Source organism: Mustelus asterias, chromosome 6 (genome assembly GCF_964213995.1).
Source record: "Mustelus asterias chromosome 6, sMusAst1.hap1.1, whole genome shotgun sequence".
NCBI lineage: Eukaryota > Metazoa > Chordata > Chondrichthyes > Carcharhiniformes > Triakidae > Mustelus > Mustelus asterias.
Genome location: NC_135806.1, coordinates 82811382 through 82828711, shown reverse-complemented (window position 1 = coordinate 82828711; position 17330 = coordinate 82811382). Strand labels below are relative to the sequence as shown.

General features: G+C 40.1%; 1 protein-coding gene across 2 annotated transcripts in view; it reads left to right on the top strand.

The window, feature by feature from the left end:
- Positions 1 to 4603, top strand: part of ap3s1 (adaptor related protein complex 3 subunit sigma 1) — a 58396-nt gene extending 53793 nt beyond the window's left edge. For both annotated transcript variants that reach the window (XM_078214629.1, XM_078214631.1), the window contains one exon: positions 3185 to 4603. In XM_078214629.1, the coding sequence (XP_078070755.1) occupies positions 3185 to 3313 (129 nt within the window). In that variant the 3' untranslated portion in view covers positions 3314 to 4603. The remainder of the gene's footprint in view (positions 1 to 3184) is intronic.
- Positions 4604 to 17330: the final 12727 nt, after the last annotated feature.

The following is a 17330-nucleotide window of genomic DNA, read 5'->3' as shown; positions in this document are numbered from 1 at the left end:
TCATCTAAATTTTCATTTGAGTAATTGTATTCAATTTACTTCATTTTATTTTTTGTTTAATTCCTACATACATTTTATAATGTAACCCTCCTCATACATTCCATAATGTCACCCTTTTGTGTATGTTCTCTGTGCAATCATTTTAATGTTAATGTAATGATCTAGTTTTAATTTGTAACGTTGATAATTTGCATAAAGACCATTTGAGTAATTCCATCAACCCTATGTACTACTCATGTATCTGGTGTGTTCTCTAACTTTGAGCCTGACATTTTTCTAAAGGATTTTTCAGTGTATTTTCATTTGCTGTGAGTAAAGCATTAGTTCTATGCATTGCTTGCTCTGCCTTTGGATGAACTCTTATTACAGATGAATTTCTAGAATGGTTAAAGCTGTTGGTAACTCTGTTGCTTGAACACTGCATGAGCTTGCCCAGTGATAATTCTTTGTCTATTTAACTTTCAGTGCATGACTTTACAAAATGTTAGAGTGAATGAATATGTGAAGCAGGGTATTTTGTGGGAAAACTTTTTATGCTTTGTGAGAAGTTGTTCAAATGTGTCTTTTAAAAATTGCCTTCAATTGAGGATCTAGGTTACTTTGTTTTGCTTTCTTCTATTTCATTTTTGGTCAAATGGTTGGACTTTTCCAAGGTGGATTTAGAATACTCTAACCTAGAAATGTGTTCTGCAGGAAAAGCAGAAAATGCTGGAAATATACAAAAGTCTATCAGCATCTGATGTTCTGAATTGTGCCCTTTTGTCATAAAATCCTGTCAGATAAGTGAATGCATACCTAAAGGTGATGCTTGTAACTGCTAGCCATATTTTCTAAGTGATTTCTGATGGATATAAATTGATCCTCAGAATTTTGTTACAACTTAAAGAACTGACAGGTTTATAATCACTATTTAACCTTCAGTTTTACTCAGGATAACTCGGTTGATTCCAGCAGTAGACAAAACATTGCCATTTGAAATCATGCCCAAAGATAGTGAGGTTAGAGTCACTTTTGAGTAAAGATGAAGCTTTACTTGAAGCTGTAATAAATCGAGGAAAGAAGAACAAAAGTGGCCTTCATTGGGCTATGGTTGAAGATAGCATTGTGAAATCCTGCCTCCAATTGAACAAAATAATGAATAGCCCAAGAATATTTTCTTTTGCATATGGTGACATCAGTTAGATATTTACTGGCTAAGTGAGTTTTGATCATCTCTAGTTGATATCCTATAGAGTTACACTGCTACTTCAGAGATATTAAACTCACTTTTATCTCTGATAAACCTATGGTAGGACAGATTTGTATGAAATAAACCAGTCACTTGGTTATTGTTGGAACAGTGCAAATTGATGGAATTTTGATGGGGGTTCTATGATATCCCACTCAAGGTCAATGTAAACTTTAGAGGAACAATCCGGGTTTCCACTAATCTTGAATTAAAGTTAGTGAAAAATTGGGAGAATGCTTTTGATTGCAGTTAAGGGTGACATTGATCTGTGTTTAAATATAAAAACACCATAAACATCCAATGCTGGTAACATTTTCCTAGTGAAGAAAAAAGGGATCAAGTAGAATCCAGAAGCAGGACCTACAGTTTTGTAAAAATGTCAGCTTTAGACCAGTGGTAGCACTGATGCAGGGCTGCACTCTGAGGAGCTGTCTTTCAGATCAGATATTAAACCAAGGTCCTATCTGACCTGTAAGCAATCCCGCAACACTATTCTGTAGAAGAGCAGGAAGTTCTCCCCAGAATCATGGTCAATATTTATCCTTCAGCCAACACTAAAACAGATTATATGGTAATTAAATCATTACTCTTTGAAGGACCTTGCAGGGCGTAAATCGGCTGCTCTGTTTCCCTATATTACATTTGTTTTTTAAAAACTAAGTTGACTGTAAAGTGCTTTGGAATGTCATTAGGTCATGAAAGCTGCTATATAAATGCAGGTGTGTTTTTGCTTTTTGGCTTAATATCCTATTTTGTATTCTGGAGGTCACATTATAGGAAGGTTGTGAACACATTGGAGATAGTCCAGAAGAGGATTACAAGAAGGGTTCCAGGGATGAGAATAGATTGGAGTTATGAGGATAGGTTGGAGAGGTTGGAACTGTTCTCCTTGGAGAGGAGAAGTTCAAGAGAAGATTTTGATGATGGTGCTCAAAATCATGAGGGATCTAAACAGAGTAGATAGGGAGAAACTGTTCCCACTCGTAAAAGAATTGAGAACAAGAGTGCACAAATTTAAAATGATTTGCAAAAGAAGTAAATGAGATGTGAGAAATTTCAAACAACAAATTCGGATCTGGAATGTACTCCCTAGAAGTGTGGTGCAGGCAGGTTCCATTGAGGCATTCCGGAGGGCATGAAATGATTTTTTGAATGGAAACAATATGCATAGCGATGGGGAAAAGACAGGAGGATGGCACAAAGTCATAATGCTCAGTTGAAAAGCTCGTACAGACATGAGGGGCTGAATAGCAATTCTTCTGCACCAGAACAAATCTGTGATTTGTGTATTTGCTTCTACCAGCTCTCCAAGCAATGTATTCCCAATCATAACTTAAACGTAAAGGATTTTTTCATTATTTGCAGATAGACACAATCATACTAATTTCATCTTACAGATCAGAGAAGGTTTATAATAAAATGTTCCAGCTCTTTTAAGTAAGCAATCCTATGCAATCACCTTTGTCAATAATGAAACTGCTACAAGATCATGTAACAGTTTCTATTTTGTAGAAATAGCCAAAAATATTAAGATATCCCATGGTTCCACTTAAAATAGTGCAAAATTGAAACCTTTTCCGTTCATTGTCATAGAAATATTCTTGGGCTACTGAATGAATTGCATAGTTAAACTATGTTTGCTGCAATAACTGAATTAGTTTATTATCTTTTGGGTTGTTCAGATACCTGAGGCATGATTTTCAGTATGTCTAAATAGAAATTATGAATTTAATTCTTTAAAAATGTTGAAGATCAATTCAGAAGCTGGAAGCAGAAACATTTCCACATTTTGTTCTTGTCCCTAAAAGTATGTATAAAGGACACATTTACAGTTCTGCAAATAATGGAATAGTTCAAGTTTTTTCATTGATCGAATTGATTAATGAATTTCAATTTTGTGTGCTTGTGTACTCATTCACTAATTACTTTTCTTTTCAAATTTACACTTTTATATAGGCTGGTCTAGCAGGAGCTCCAGCCAGAGCTGTATCAGCAGTAAAGAATATGAATCTGCCTGAAATGCCTCGAAATATTAACATCGGAGATATCAGCATAAAAGTGCCAAACCTGCCCTCATTTAAATAAAAAAAATATACTCCACTTCCAGTTTGGGATAGTTTCAGAAAAGGTTTACCATGTAATTGTCTACCAAATAAAAATATCGAATTAGTATTGAAAAGTACGTTGGGAAATTTTATTCTGAATTGCACCAGTGAAACAAAAAAAAATCATTTGTGCTTGATTTGTTTTAAATCTGATCAGTTTCCTTTGTAATGTCACATTTACAGCTACATTCCGGTGCTCTATGAAGTGACTTTTATTGTGTGCTGGCTGCTATTTAAGATAACTTATTTAAGATGATGGTGACTTTGTACATTCTATGCTGTTATAACTATTCTTTGTATATCTGATGGATTCCATATAAACAGTAAAGCAAACACTGACTATTTTTGGGATATTTGTATTTATTTAGAAGTGTTGTATAGGAGCCAAAGAAGCTAGTATGATAAATTTTTCAGTTGCAGTGTTTTGGTGGCTTAAAGATAAATGAGTTTTATCAGAACTTCAAATGTGCAAGTTATATCATCCTTTCCAGTCTAAGACTTATTGCAGAATCCAGCTTCAACAAGCCAGTCAATTACGATATTTTGCTGATGATCTATTCATGATAACATTTGTGTGTGCTTATGGTTAATGTCAGCAGCCTTGGGCAAGGTTAAGACAGACATCATCATGGAGTTTGGCACTCGTGTTTAAAACACAATATAATCAGAACAAAGTTATTTTTTTTAAAAGTCGTTTTTTGGCTTGCCCGGGATGGAAAGGATAAAAGTCATCTCAAGTACTAATAAACACTGGTTTATGACCGATACTTGCACGTTTGATGTTGTAGGTTTGACCTGTAAGCTGAGTTGTTTAATTTTTATAATGGAAATGCTAGTCCATTGAGCACAATGTTAACCCTATGCATTACTTGTAAAAACATCGAACAATTGTGAAATATTTATTGTTTAGAAGTATAACATGTATTTATGACTGGAAGATTACTTGAAGTTATTGGAAAAGCATTTACAAATTACTTATAATCAGGTGAGAAAGAGACTTAAATACTTAACTGAAAGGGAATAATTTGAGGAATATTTGCATAGGTGTAATTTGCAGTGTCCAGTTATGGGACTAAATAACACAGCTTGTAATGATTTTCAGATCAGCATATTTACAATCTAGGAAGAGCATTAATTTAGTTTTAAATTTAATTTCAATAGAATATATGTTAAGTAGTGAGTACATTGATGGTGTTCAGCAAAGCAAGCAGCTGTAATTGTTATAATTTTTATTTCATGATTAATAAAGTTGTAGTTTTTTTTCCCTTGATGGTTTGCAATCTGAAGTTACTGGCATCCACCTTTGCGCAACATCTCTGGAAATACAAATGCAAAATACTGCTGATGCTTGAAATCTGCAATACAAACATATGTTGGAACTACTCAACAGATAGCATCTGTGGTGAAAGAAACCGTTAACATTTCAGCTTGATGATGGTTATTTTATTATTCCAATATGATTTAGGAACTATAACTTCATGTGTACGTACACTTAAACATCCAGAATGCCACACCACTCTACTACACTACAGGCTGGGTATCAAACTAACAGGGCAACAAGGGTTGGACGTGAGCTGAAAGGAAAGTGGCAGAGCACAAAGGAAAGGGGACATGTCCTCTTTATGTCCGACCCCAAAAACCTAACAATGTATCAGAACGCACCACATGGCGCAATCCAAGAAATACATTTAATGAAGCTTCAGCATTTGAAAGTGTTCTGGGAGATACAAGTCATAACATGGCAGTAGCAGGTATCCATAAGTAAATCCAGGGAGGTTTTCAGAGCAGAATGACCTACTCCTGCTCCTAAGTCCTATGTTCCTATTTTAAACTAATATAATTGCAATGTCTAGTCAATTCAAAGTATGTTGGTTCCGCTGGCCAGCATTTTTTACCCATCTCTAATTACCCTTAAAGTGATAGTGCGCTGCCACCTTGAACAGTTCCCCTCAAAACAAATTATAACATTCTATTACCTTTCTGAATTACTTGCTCTACCTGCATACTAGCTTTTGCATGCACCAAGACACCCGGATCCATCTGCAGTTCAGAGCTCTGCCATATTCCAACATTTAGAAAATATGTTTTTTTATCCATCCTGTCAAAATGGACATTTTTCACATTATAATCTATTTGCCAGATCTTTGCTCACTCACTTAACTAATCTATACCTTTTGTAGCCTCCTTGTGTCCTCTTCACAGCTTAATTTCCTACCTATCTTCGTGTCATCAGCAAACACTGTTGCTACTGTGCATCAGTGAAGGGAGAAATGAATGTTTGTGAATAAGGTGCCAATCAAGTGGGCTGCTTTGCCCTGGATGTTATCAAGATTCTTGAGTGTTGTTGGAGCTACACTCATCCAGGTAAGAGGAAAGTTTTGGGAAGTCAGGAGGTGAGTTACCCGTTGCAGGATTCCTAGCCTCTAATGTGCTCTTGTAGCCACACAGTATTTATATGTCTGGTCCAGTTAAAGTTTTGGTCAAGGGTAATTCCCCAGGATGTTGATCGTGGGGAATTCAGTGATGGTAATGCCATTAAATGTCAAGGCAAGTTGGCTAGATTCTCTCTTGTTGGAGATGGTCATTGCCTGGCACTTGTGTGGTGTGAATGTTACTTGCCACTTGTCAACCCAAGCCAGGATATTGTCCAGATCTTGCTGTGTTTGGATGTGGACTGCTTCAGTATCCAAAGAGTTGCAAAAGGTGGTGAGCATTGCGCAATCATCAGTGAACATCCTGCTTCTGAATTTATGATGGAAGGGAAGTAATTGTAGCAGCTGAAGGTGGTTAGGCCTAGGACACTACCCTGAAGGTCTCCTGCAGTGATGGCCTGGAACTGAGAAAATTGACCTCCATCAACCTCAACCATCTTTCTTGTGCTCGGTATGACTCCAACCAGTGGAGAATTTTCTCTCTCTGATTCCCATTGACTCCAGTTTTGCCTGGGCTCCTTGATGCCAAGCTCGGTCAAATGCTGCCTTGCATGCAGTCACTCTCATCTCACCTCTGAAGTTCATCTTTGTCCATGTTAGAACCAAGTCTGTAATGAGGTCAGAAGCTGAGTAGCCCTGGCGAAACATCAACTGAATGTCGTTGAGCTGGTTATTGCTAAGCAGGTGCCAATTGATAACACTATTAATGACCCCTTCCATCACTTTACTGATGATTAAAAGTGGACTGCTGGGTGATAATTGTCTGGGTTGGATTTATTCTTTTTGTGTACGGGACATACCTGTGCCATTTTCCACGTTGCTGGGTAGATGCCAGTGTTGTAGCTGTACTTGAATAGCTTGACTAGGGGCACCGCAAGTTCTGGAGTGCAAATCTTCAGTAGTATTGCCAAAATATTATTGGGCCCATAGTCTTTGCAGAATGCAGTACCTTGAGCCACGTTTTGGTCATGTGTGGAGTGAATCGAATTGGCTGAAGACTGCTGTCTGCGATGCTGGGGATCTCTGGAGGAGGCCGATATTGACCATCCGCTCGGCATTTTTGGCTGAAGATTGTAACAAGCTCTTCAGCCTTATCTTGTGCACTGATATGCTGGGCACCCCCATCATTGAGGATGGGGATAGTTGCGGAGCCTCTTCCTCCAGTGAGCTGTTTAATTGTCCTCCACCATTCACAACTGGATGTCGCAGGACTGCAGAGTTCAGATCGGATCCATTGTTTGTGGAATTAAATAGAGAGAAGTCAGCCTGAATTAGTGCCAGAGAGAAACAAAGTGAACTGCACAATAATGAAATGGCCGCCATTGTAGCAATGAACTCTCAACTCCACCTCAATATGAATTGGGAGGTTAAGGATATCATTGTGGTATTTAAGATGTTTAAACATAATGCAGATTGACAGTCACCTGTTTTCTAAAGGGAACGAGTGAAGAAGAAAGGGTCAACTGTATGTTTTTGTGGCAGATGAGAAAGATATAGATTTGTTTAATAGCTGGAAGATTATTGAGGATGATGGTAAAAGCCCAAAGTTATTGAAAAATTCAACACACCTCTCCAGTCAAAGTCAGACCATCAGATCCACCGATATAAATCTCAAAGTCTGAGGCAAGAACCAGATGTGCCTGTTACCAATATCTTAATGAGATTGAGAAATGAAGAAAACTGTAAATTCAAAGAACAGATGAAAGGCTGATAAATCAGCTCATTTGGGGCTCTTTACACCCTGATGTGGAAAAAAGCTTTGATTAGAAAGGACAAGCTCACAACATTGCAGGCTGTTGACACTGCTGGGGCACATGAAGCCAGGAGTAGACAGATGAAGATGCTGACTATCCAAACTGATAACTTTTAGTTAAGTCTGGGGAAAGGCAGCAGTGTAAATGCAGTGAACCAGCATAAAGAAATGCACACCAGATCGAGAAAGATGTGCAAAAGCTGTGGATGACCATGCGAGTTCACTCATACATGGGTTCCTCATACAAATCAAACTGCTGAACTTGTGGAAAGCAAAATCACTGAGAAAAGATGTGCAGAACAAAGAAAGATGGTGGTAAAAGAGTGGCAAAGCAACAGGGCCAATGAAAAAGAAAAGAATCCAAAACATCCATATCTTGGAAGAAGATGTGTATGAGGATAGAAAACATAAAACAGCATGAAATTTCTGGATGTGACAGTTCCCAGAGAAAACAATTCACACAACCGTTCAGATCAGGAAGAAAGTGCAAAATAAACTCTCAGCCATATATCTGAAGCTGAAGCTTGATACTGGAGCACAGAGTATAACATCATCCTGCTCAGACTATACCAGAAAATCTCTCATGAAAAGTCAAAAGAAAATGGTTACCCAAAGGAAGCTGGTCTGAATTCGAGCAGCATCAGGCTTATGGGGAAATTGAAACTTGACAGCTAGGAACAATCCAATCCAAATGAAGATCTCGTCCAAATGTACCAAGATTGTTCTGATGAGACAGCTGGATGCTCTGAAGATTTCAAATATCGCATCATTATTGATCCAGAGAAACTTACCAGTAGAGTTAAAAAGACAGTTTGAAAGAGAGAGCTAAGAAATTGAAAAAAAGGAAGTGTTCACCAGAGTCTCACAACCTTCAGATTGGGTGAATTCCATCATTGTGAGAGGGAAGTCACATGGACGTCTACAAATTTGTCTGGATCTCAAAGGTCTTAATCAAGCAATAAAAAGTCTTCACTATCTGATTCCAACACTGGAAGAAATCTCACCAGCTCTGGCAGTGGCAACATTTCTCAGCAAATGTGATATCAGAAACAGATGCTGGAATGTTGAGCTTGACAAGCAATCTGTGTTATTGATAACATTCAACACACCCTTTTAACAGTATGAATTTCTACATCTACCTTTTTGTCTGACTGACCCAGGATGCAGAAAGGCGAGACATACAAGAGATGTAAAGGAGAAGTCAGCCCAGCTGATGATATCTAGATCCATGGTGTAGAATTGTAGCTGGAAGAGATCATGGGAAGGATTTTCCCGCCGTGCTCGCCCCAAAACCAGAAAATCCCATCCGAGGTCAACGGATCTTTGCATGGTCCAATTTCTGGCCTGCCAAAATTACCCCCCCCCCCCCCCCCCACCATGACTCCCACTTATATGAAGCCATGGAGAAAACCAGGAAAATTGGAATCAAGCTAAATGCAGACATATACTCGAGTTGGAAAAGTAGTAAAGGTAATCAACAACAGCAGCAACACCACCAACAAGTGAGACAATATCAACAGCATTACCAACTAGTGGTGTGACTTCAGCAACATCACCAGCAAGTGACACATCAGCAATCTTATCAAATGCTTTTGAATTCTGGAGAACTGTACCTGTGCTACCATGTCCCTTACCCAGGCTCCAGCACACTCATGCCTGCTATCTCACCACATATAGATCCCACCTCTGCTCTGTCCTCTAAGATATCTGAACTGGTGGTTGAACATGTGGAATTAAGAGACATTGCTGTGTCTTCATCATTCTTCTTGGAGTTCCTCCACTGACTGGCCAGGTTGTACCTCTTTGATAACTGAAAGGAAGAAGACAAAAGGGTAAGATGAGCAAGCAGAGGGTGGAAAGTAACAGTTGCATGCTGACACATTCTGCAGCTTGTAAATCAGAATGGAACATGGGCTGAGGGGCAAGTGGGATGTGTGAGAATGAGAATTATATATGAGGATATGGTCAGCTTTGATGGTTTCAGCCTTGTTTCTGGGCATGTGGAAAGTGTTTCTAGGCCCTGAATGTTGGGAAGAGAGAAGGTGAAAGGGCTGGTGTTACGTCTTATTGCTTGCCTAGGAAGGTGCTGTAGAAAGGGTGGGGAATGTTGGAGATGCTTGATAAATGAACCAGGGTTTCATAGCAGGAATGGTCGCTCCAGAATGCTAAAAATAGAAGGAAGTGGAAGATGTATTCAGTGGTGGCATCATGCTGAAAATGGCGGAAATGACAGAGGATGAACTATTAAATGTAGTGGCTGGCAGGGTCAAAGGTAAGGACCCTGTAACAGTTATGAGCGAGAGGGGAAGAGGTAAGAGCAGAAATTATTTGGTAAATGTAGACAAGAAACATCTACTGCAAAGTAAATTGGTGTCAGAACAATGGGAGATATTCAAAAAGGAGATAGAGGATTCAGAGGTCTTGTGGCTCAATGGATAGTGTCCCTCTGTCTGAGCCAAAGCTCTGGGTTCAATTCCCACTCCAGGACTTGGTGGTAAAGGAAGGTGAGTTTGTAACTTGTCCAAACAGATTGAGTAAATCCTTCCAGACATGTCAACAGCAGTTGGTAAAGGCAGGAGAGATTCCTGGTCAGCCATGTGATGAAGGGAAATTGGAGTATCTGCCATCATTATCCATAGCTCTTATGCATGTAAGTATAAGTGTATGTTGCCACAGAAACTTAGACTCCTTGTGGGAGGCTGGCTGGCTCAGTTGGCTGGGCAGCTGGCATGGTTCAGATTGGTGTCAACAGGATGGGTTTAAATTCCCATTCTGGCTGGGGTGGATTTGTGTCCTGCCTCCTTGCACTAACTGTGCTGGATGTCATGGCAGTGTGGGTCGGACCTGTCTTCGGGCAAAGAATCAAGAACAAAAGGATTCAGAAAAAAGTTATCAGAAAGAAAAATTGTGAAACTCATACCTACACCCGCCTTGAATAACAAAGAGTAGAATAAAGCAAAAAGAAAGCTTATCAGATACTGAGAGAATGCCTAAAAGTGTATAGAAAATGCAGGGGGAAATTAAAAAGGAAATTAGGAAAGCAAAAAAAAAGAGAATCTCAAAGATGTTTTACAATTAGATCAAGAGGATAACCAGGGAAAGGGAAGAATCAATTTGATACCAAGAGATAACTTGTTTGTGGAAGTAGAAGATATCAGCAAAGTTCTTAATAGGTATTTTGTTTCTGTTTGAAAAGAGAGGGATAATGTGAACACTGTAGTTAAAGAAGAGGAATGTGAAATATTGGATGTGATAAACATAGAGTATTTAGCACCTTTGAATGTAGATAAATAACCAGGGCCAGGCTGCTAAGAGGAGCAAGGGAGGAAATAACAAGGCTCTGATCCTTATTTTCCAATGCTCTCTGGCTACAGGTGTGGTGCTGGAAGACCGCTGATATACTGCTGTATCAAAAAGCGAGAAGAGATAGGCCAGTCAGCCTGAACTCTAGTGAGAATATTACTGGAAAAAAATTTGGGGATCAGAATAAATCATTTAGAAAGGAAGGATTAATCAAGGATCTGTTAAAAGTTGTATCATTTTTTTATTCATTTGTGGGACATGGCGTCGCTGGCTGGCCAGCATTTATTGCCCATCCCTAGTTGCCCTTGAGAAGATGGTGGTGAGTTGCCTTCTTGAATCGCTGCCGTCCATATTTTGTGGGTGGACCCACAATGCCGTTAGGGAGGGAATTCCAGGATTTTGACCCAGTGAGTGCAAAGGAATGGCAATATATTTCCAAGTTGGGATGATGAGTGGCTTGGAGGCGAACTTGCAGATGGTGGTGTTCCCATTTATCTGCTGCCCTTGTCCTTCTAGATGGAAGCGGTCATGGGTTTGGAAGATGCTGTCTAAGGAGCTTTGGTGAATTGCTGCAGTGCATCTTGTAGATAGTGCACACTGCTGCTACTGAGTGTCGGTGGTGGAGGGATTGAATGTTTGTAGATGTGATGCCAATCAAGTGAGCTGCTTTGTCCTGGATGGTGTCAAGCTTCTTGAGTGTTGTTGGAGCTGCACCCATCCATGCATCTGGCTAACTTAATTGCATTTTTGTAGGAAGTAACAAGGAGGATCAATGAAGGCAGTACATTTCATATAATCTGCATGGATTTTAGCAAGATTTTTGACAACTTTTTGGAACTTGCAGTGGAAAGGGGAGGATCAGCTGTCATGGTCCATGTAGGTGCCAATAACAGGTAGAATTAGGGTGAGCAGCTAGGGGCTAAGTTTAAAAAGCAGAACCTCAAAGATAATCTCTGGATTGCTACCTGGGCCACAAGCAAATTGGTGTAGGGTAAATAAAATGAGATTTAAATGCATGCCACAAAGATTGGTGCGGGAGAAATGTGTTTCAGTTCATGGGTCTTTAGCTCTGGTACTGGGGAAAGTGGGTACTTTTTGGATGGTCTTCATCTGAGCCATGCTGGATCCAGTGTTCTGGCGAGTCATAACTATGGAGGTAGAGAGGGTTTTAAACAGGAGGCAAGGGATCAAGTTTGGGAAAATGTGATCAATTCAATAGAGAAGATAAGGCAAAAAAAAACAAGGTAGGAATAAGAGGAAAACAGAAGAATTAACAGCACAACAGAAATAAACATGTTCTGACCTGATAGTCATTACTAGAGACATGGCTGCAGGATGACAAAGACTGGGACCTGAATATTGAAGGGTACATGACATTTAGGAAAAAACAAGAAGTTAGGATAGGGTGGAGGGGTAGCTCTGTTAATTAAGGATTACACTGGTAAGTTTAAAGAGAGCTGACCTTCATTCTGGAGATCAAAATACAGAATCAGTTTGGTAGGGGTGAAAAAACGCAAAGGTAAGAAGTCATTTGTTAGCCTCCCTAACAGTGACCACACTATAGGGTGTGGTATACAGGGAGAAATAATGGGGGATTGTGTGGATGTTATAGTTACAATCATGGATGATTTTAATCTACATATAGATTGGACAAATCAGATTGGCAAGGGTGGTTTGGATGATGAGTTCTTAGATTGTTTTTGGGACTGTTTTTAAGAACAGAATGTTTTAGCACCAACCAGAGAGCAGGCAAAACTAGATCTGGCAATGTGCAATGAGACAGGATTAATTATTGATCTCGTTGAGAAGGTGCCTCTAAGAAGCAATGATCATAATATGTTTGAATTTCACATTCAGTTTGAGGAAAAGAGGAGTGAATTTTAAAACTAGTAATTTGGGCGGCACGGTGGTACACTGGTTAGCACTGCTGCCTTACAGCGCCAGGGACCCGGGTTCAATTCTGGTCTCGGGTCACTGTCTGTGTGGAGTTTGCACATTCTTCCGTGTCTGTGTGGGTTTCCTCTGAGTGCTCTGGTTTCCTCCCACAGTCCAAAAGACGTGCTGGTTAGGTGCATTGGCCATGCTAAATTCTCCCTTACTGTACCCGAACAGGCGCCGGAGTGTGGTAACTAGGGGATTTTCACAACAACTTCATTGCAGTGTTAATGTAAGCCTACTTGTGACACTAATAAATAAACTTTAAACTTTAAAACTTTTCTTCACTAGATCTTTACATATTGAAAATGTGGGGAGAAACGGCGATTTGGCTGATAGTCAAGCAATATTGAATTGGGTAATGAGTCTTTTTGCTTTCCATTTAGCGTTAGAAAACAGTGTCACAAGGATGGATGTGTTGGCCGACGAATGCCTGGACCATGGGGCAAGTCACATGATGAAATCCCCAGTAATACATTTAATCACACGTGGCAACCCTACTTGCCAAACATACTATATTGTGTTAAAATAAAACCTCCCACAGTCTAAAGATGTGCGGGTTAGGTTGATTGGCCACACTAAATTGACCCTAGTGTCAGAGGATTAGCAGGGTAAATATGTGGGTTATGGGAATAGGGCCTGGGTGGGATTGTGGTTGGTGCAGACTCGATGGGCCGAATGGCCTCCTTCTGCACTGCAGGGAGTCTATAAATAGTGTTTTAAACTTAAATAGGGCAATTATGAGGCCATGAAGACAGAGCTGGCTAAAGTGAACTGGGAAACTAGGTTAAGGGATAGGTCAGCAGAGATGCAGTGGCAGATATTTAAAGAGGTATTTCAGAATACTCAGAAATGATACATTCCAGTGAGAAGTACAGGCTCTAAGGGAGGGGAATACCATCATTGGTTAACTAAAGAAGTTAAAGATAGCATCAACTTGAAAGAAAAGGCGTATAATTCTACAGAGATGAGTGGCAGGTAGAAGATTGGACAGAATATATAGAACAGCATAGATTGACTGAAAGATTAATATGGAGGGGGATATTAGAGTATGAGAGAAAACTGGGTAGAAATATAAAAACAGATTAGCAAGAGTTTCTCCAGGTATTTAAAAATGAAAAAAGTGAAGTGAGCATTTATCCTCTAGAGAGTCAGAATGAGGAAATATTAATGGAAAATAAGAAAATGTCAGATAAATTGAACAGATATTTTGGCCAGAAATTTTCTGGCAGTTCTTGTAGGCAGGATCTTCCGGTCCTGCCGACAGCATACCCCCCACTATGGGTTTCCTAGTGATGGGGAATGGATTCATTGGGTAATCCCATTGAAAGTGGCGGGACCAGAAGATCCTGCTGCTGGCCAATGGCGGACTGCCTCCCGCCACCGCGGAACACTCTGTGGGGGCACGGAGAATCTCCTCCTTTGTGTCTCTCTTCACTGTAGAAGATGCAAATAACATCCCAGAACTGTGAATCAACAGGTGAAAGGGAGAAACTTAAAAAATATGTAATCACCAGGGAAAGGATACTAAGAAAATGATTAGAACTAAAAGTGACAAGTCCCCAAGTCCTGATGGACTTCATCCCAGGGTCTTAGAACATTAAAAGAAGTGGCTGCTGAGATAGTAAAATTTTCCAAAATGCCCTAGATTCTGGAAATGTCCTTTTGAATTGGAAAATAGTAAATGTGACTCCTCTATTCAAGAAAGGAGGGAGACAGAAAGCAGAAAATTGCAAGCCAGTTACCTTAACATCTGTCATAGTGAAATTTCTGGAATCTATTATTAAGAAGGTTATAACAGGTCACTTAGAAAATCTCAATACAATCAGACAGAGTCAATGTGGTTTTGTGAAAGGGAAATACCAATTTATTGAAGTTTTTTGAGGAAGTAGCAAGATATGTGGATAAAGAGGAACCTGTGTATGTGCTATTCTTAGATTTCCAGAAGGTGTTTGACAAGGTGTCACATCAAAGGTTACTACACAATAAGAGCTCATGGTACCCAAGCTGTACTGCCTACTTCTGTCAAATAAATTAAACCAAAAAAACTTCTAACCAAGGCTCCAGCCCTGAATCACTTTCTCTATGGCAACATGGCTGATGCCCAGAGAGATCCGGGAGGCCAGCGATCGGGGAGTGGGGGTTTGGAGGGGCAGCAGTGTGGAGTTGCAGTGCTGGCCAGCGATTGAGAGGCCGGCAGTGCGGGGCTACTGTGTGTGCGCCGATCTCCGCAGTGGCCTGCTCAGCGCGCTGATTTCCGTCTCTCCAGCGGAAATAGGCTCCACCCCCTGATTTTCAGAGGGAACCTTGCTAGGGCACTCTGCAGTGCTCAGAGTGTATGAGATTCATTCTGAAAATCCCACTAAAAAAATCAGCGGCAGTTACTCCAGTGTCCACACAAATTTAGAGTTTTTTTGGGAGAATCCTGGCCTATCTTTCTAAAGAATTTAACTAATCTCTCTACGGTTTCGCGGGCTCCATTACAAGCTTTGAAATGAATCATTCATTGTTCAAGTTGTTTTACTATCAACTCTAACCTTGCAAGACACAAGACAGACACGGGCTACTTTTTCAGGGTAATTAACCCGAAGCTAGTTTGAATTGCATTTATTACAGGGTTCTTTATCAACTTCTCAATCAGATGTTCCCATTCATCTGCAGTTAAAACTTTAATTCCTAAAACTAAAAGTTATATTTTAAAACATATAAACCACAAATTAGATTTTTACAGCAGTGGGTATAAATATTTGCCTGAAACATAAAACAGTAATAAAACATTATTGAGCAGTAATAACATTTTTTAGCTTAACCATATCTTCTTATGTTTCCAGTCCCAAAGCACAGTCCTAAACAATTGAGTGTCGAATCTATGAACTGTTTGAATCTGCTCAAAACATTTGCAGACAACTGATTTTTTTCTGATCAATAGATTCCCAGACTGAAGAGGTTACTGTGTACTGATGATTTCGACTTAAATGTAGGCAATACGATTTTTTAAAGTGCGGACAATGCCAAAATGGTCTTAATCTGGAGAAATGTGACGTAATTTGAGAAGTGCAAACAAGGAATGGAAATCACATAACCAATGACGGGATAGAAAGAAGTGTAAAGGGGAATAGAAACTATGGAGTGCATGTCTACAGACCCCTGAGGTAGCTGGACAGGTGGAAAAGATAATTAAGAAGACCGATGGGATACTTTCCTTTTCGGGCCGAGAATTGTATAAAAGAGCAGGGAGGTTATGCTATAACTGTATAAAACATTAGATAGATCCCAGCTACAGTGCTACATACAATTCTGGTCACTGCATTACAGAGAGATGTGATTACACGAGATAGTACTGAAGAGATTCACAAGGATGCTTTCTTGGAAAGTTTCAGCTTTGATGAAAGATTGGATGATCTAGAGTTGTTTCTTTGGCGTAGAGAAGGTTGAATGGAGATTTAAATGAGATGTGCAATATTATGAGGGGCCTAGATAGAGTGGTTGGAAGGACCTATTTCTCTTTGCAGTGAGGTCTAACAGATTATAGGAACATAGAAGATAGGAGCAGGAGGCGGCCATTTGGCCCTTCGAGCCTGCTCCGCCATTCATTAAGATTATGGCTGATCATCCAACTCCCTAGCCTAATCCTGCTTTTACCCCATAACCTTTGATCCCATTCACCCCAAGTGCTATATCCAGCCGCCTCTTGAATAAATTCAATGTTTTGGCATCAATTACTTCCTGTGATAATGAATTCCACAGGCTCACCCCTCTTTGTGTGAAGAAATGTCTCCTCACCTCCGTCCTAAATGGTCTACCCTGAATCCTCAGACTGTGACCCCTGGTTCTGGACTCCCCCACCATTGGGAATATCTTCTCTGCATCTACCCTGTCTAGTCCTGTTAGAATTTTATAAGTCTCTATGAGATCCCCCCTTATTCATCTGAACTCCAGCGAAAACAATCCTAACCTAGTCAATATTTCCTCATGCATCATATTATAGATATAAAGTAATTGGCAAAAAGGGTTAGAGAGGAATGGAGGAGTTGAGGAGAAATGTTTCATTCAGAGGATGGTGAGGTTCTAAAGTTGCCATAGTCCCAGATGGCCATAGGCTGTTCTTTCCTTTGAGGGGGAGAGCTGACTGGTGGTGATTTAACCTGAGGATCACCACACCTCAGGCGTGGGGCAAGGTTAAGAAGGCAGGCCTTCATGAATAACCTCAGCCAGCACCACTGGCATCGCTCTGCATCACAAACCAGCCATCCGGCCAACTGAGCTAAACCGACCCCGCTTAAGTACTTGTGCACATACTATCAGCGCTGTAGCCTACAGGACTATGGACTAAGAGCTGGAAAGTGAATTAGGCTGGATCAGAATTTTTCCGTTTTCACAGGCACAATGAACTGAGTAACCTCCCCCCCCCCCCCCTACTGTTATGGTTTTTCTATGTTTCTAAGCGCAGGAAATAGGACAGATATGGTTGACCAATCTTGCCAATCAGAGTGGATGGAAATCCTCTGTTAAGAGAAAAGGAAGACATTTTAGAAGCACTAGTATGCTTCCAGGGGCATCAAGGTGGCACAGTG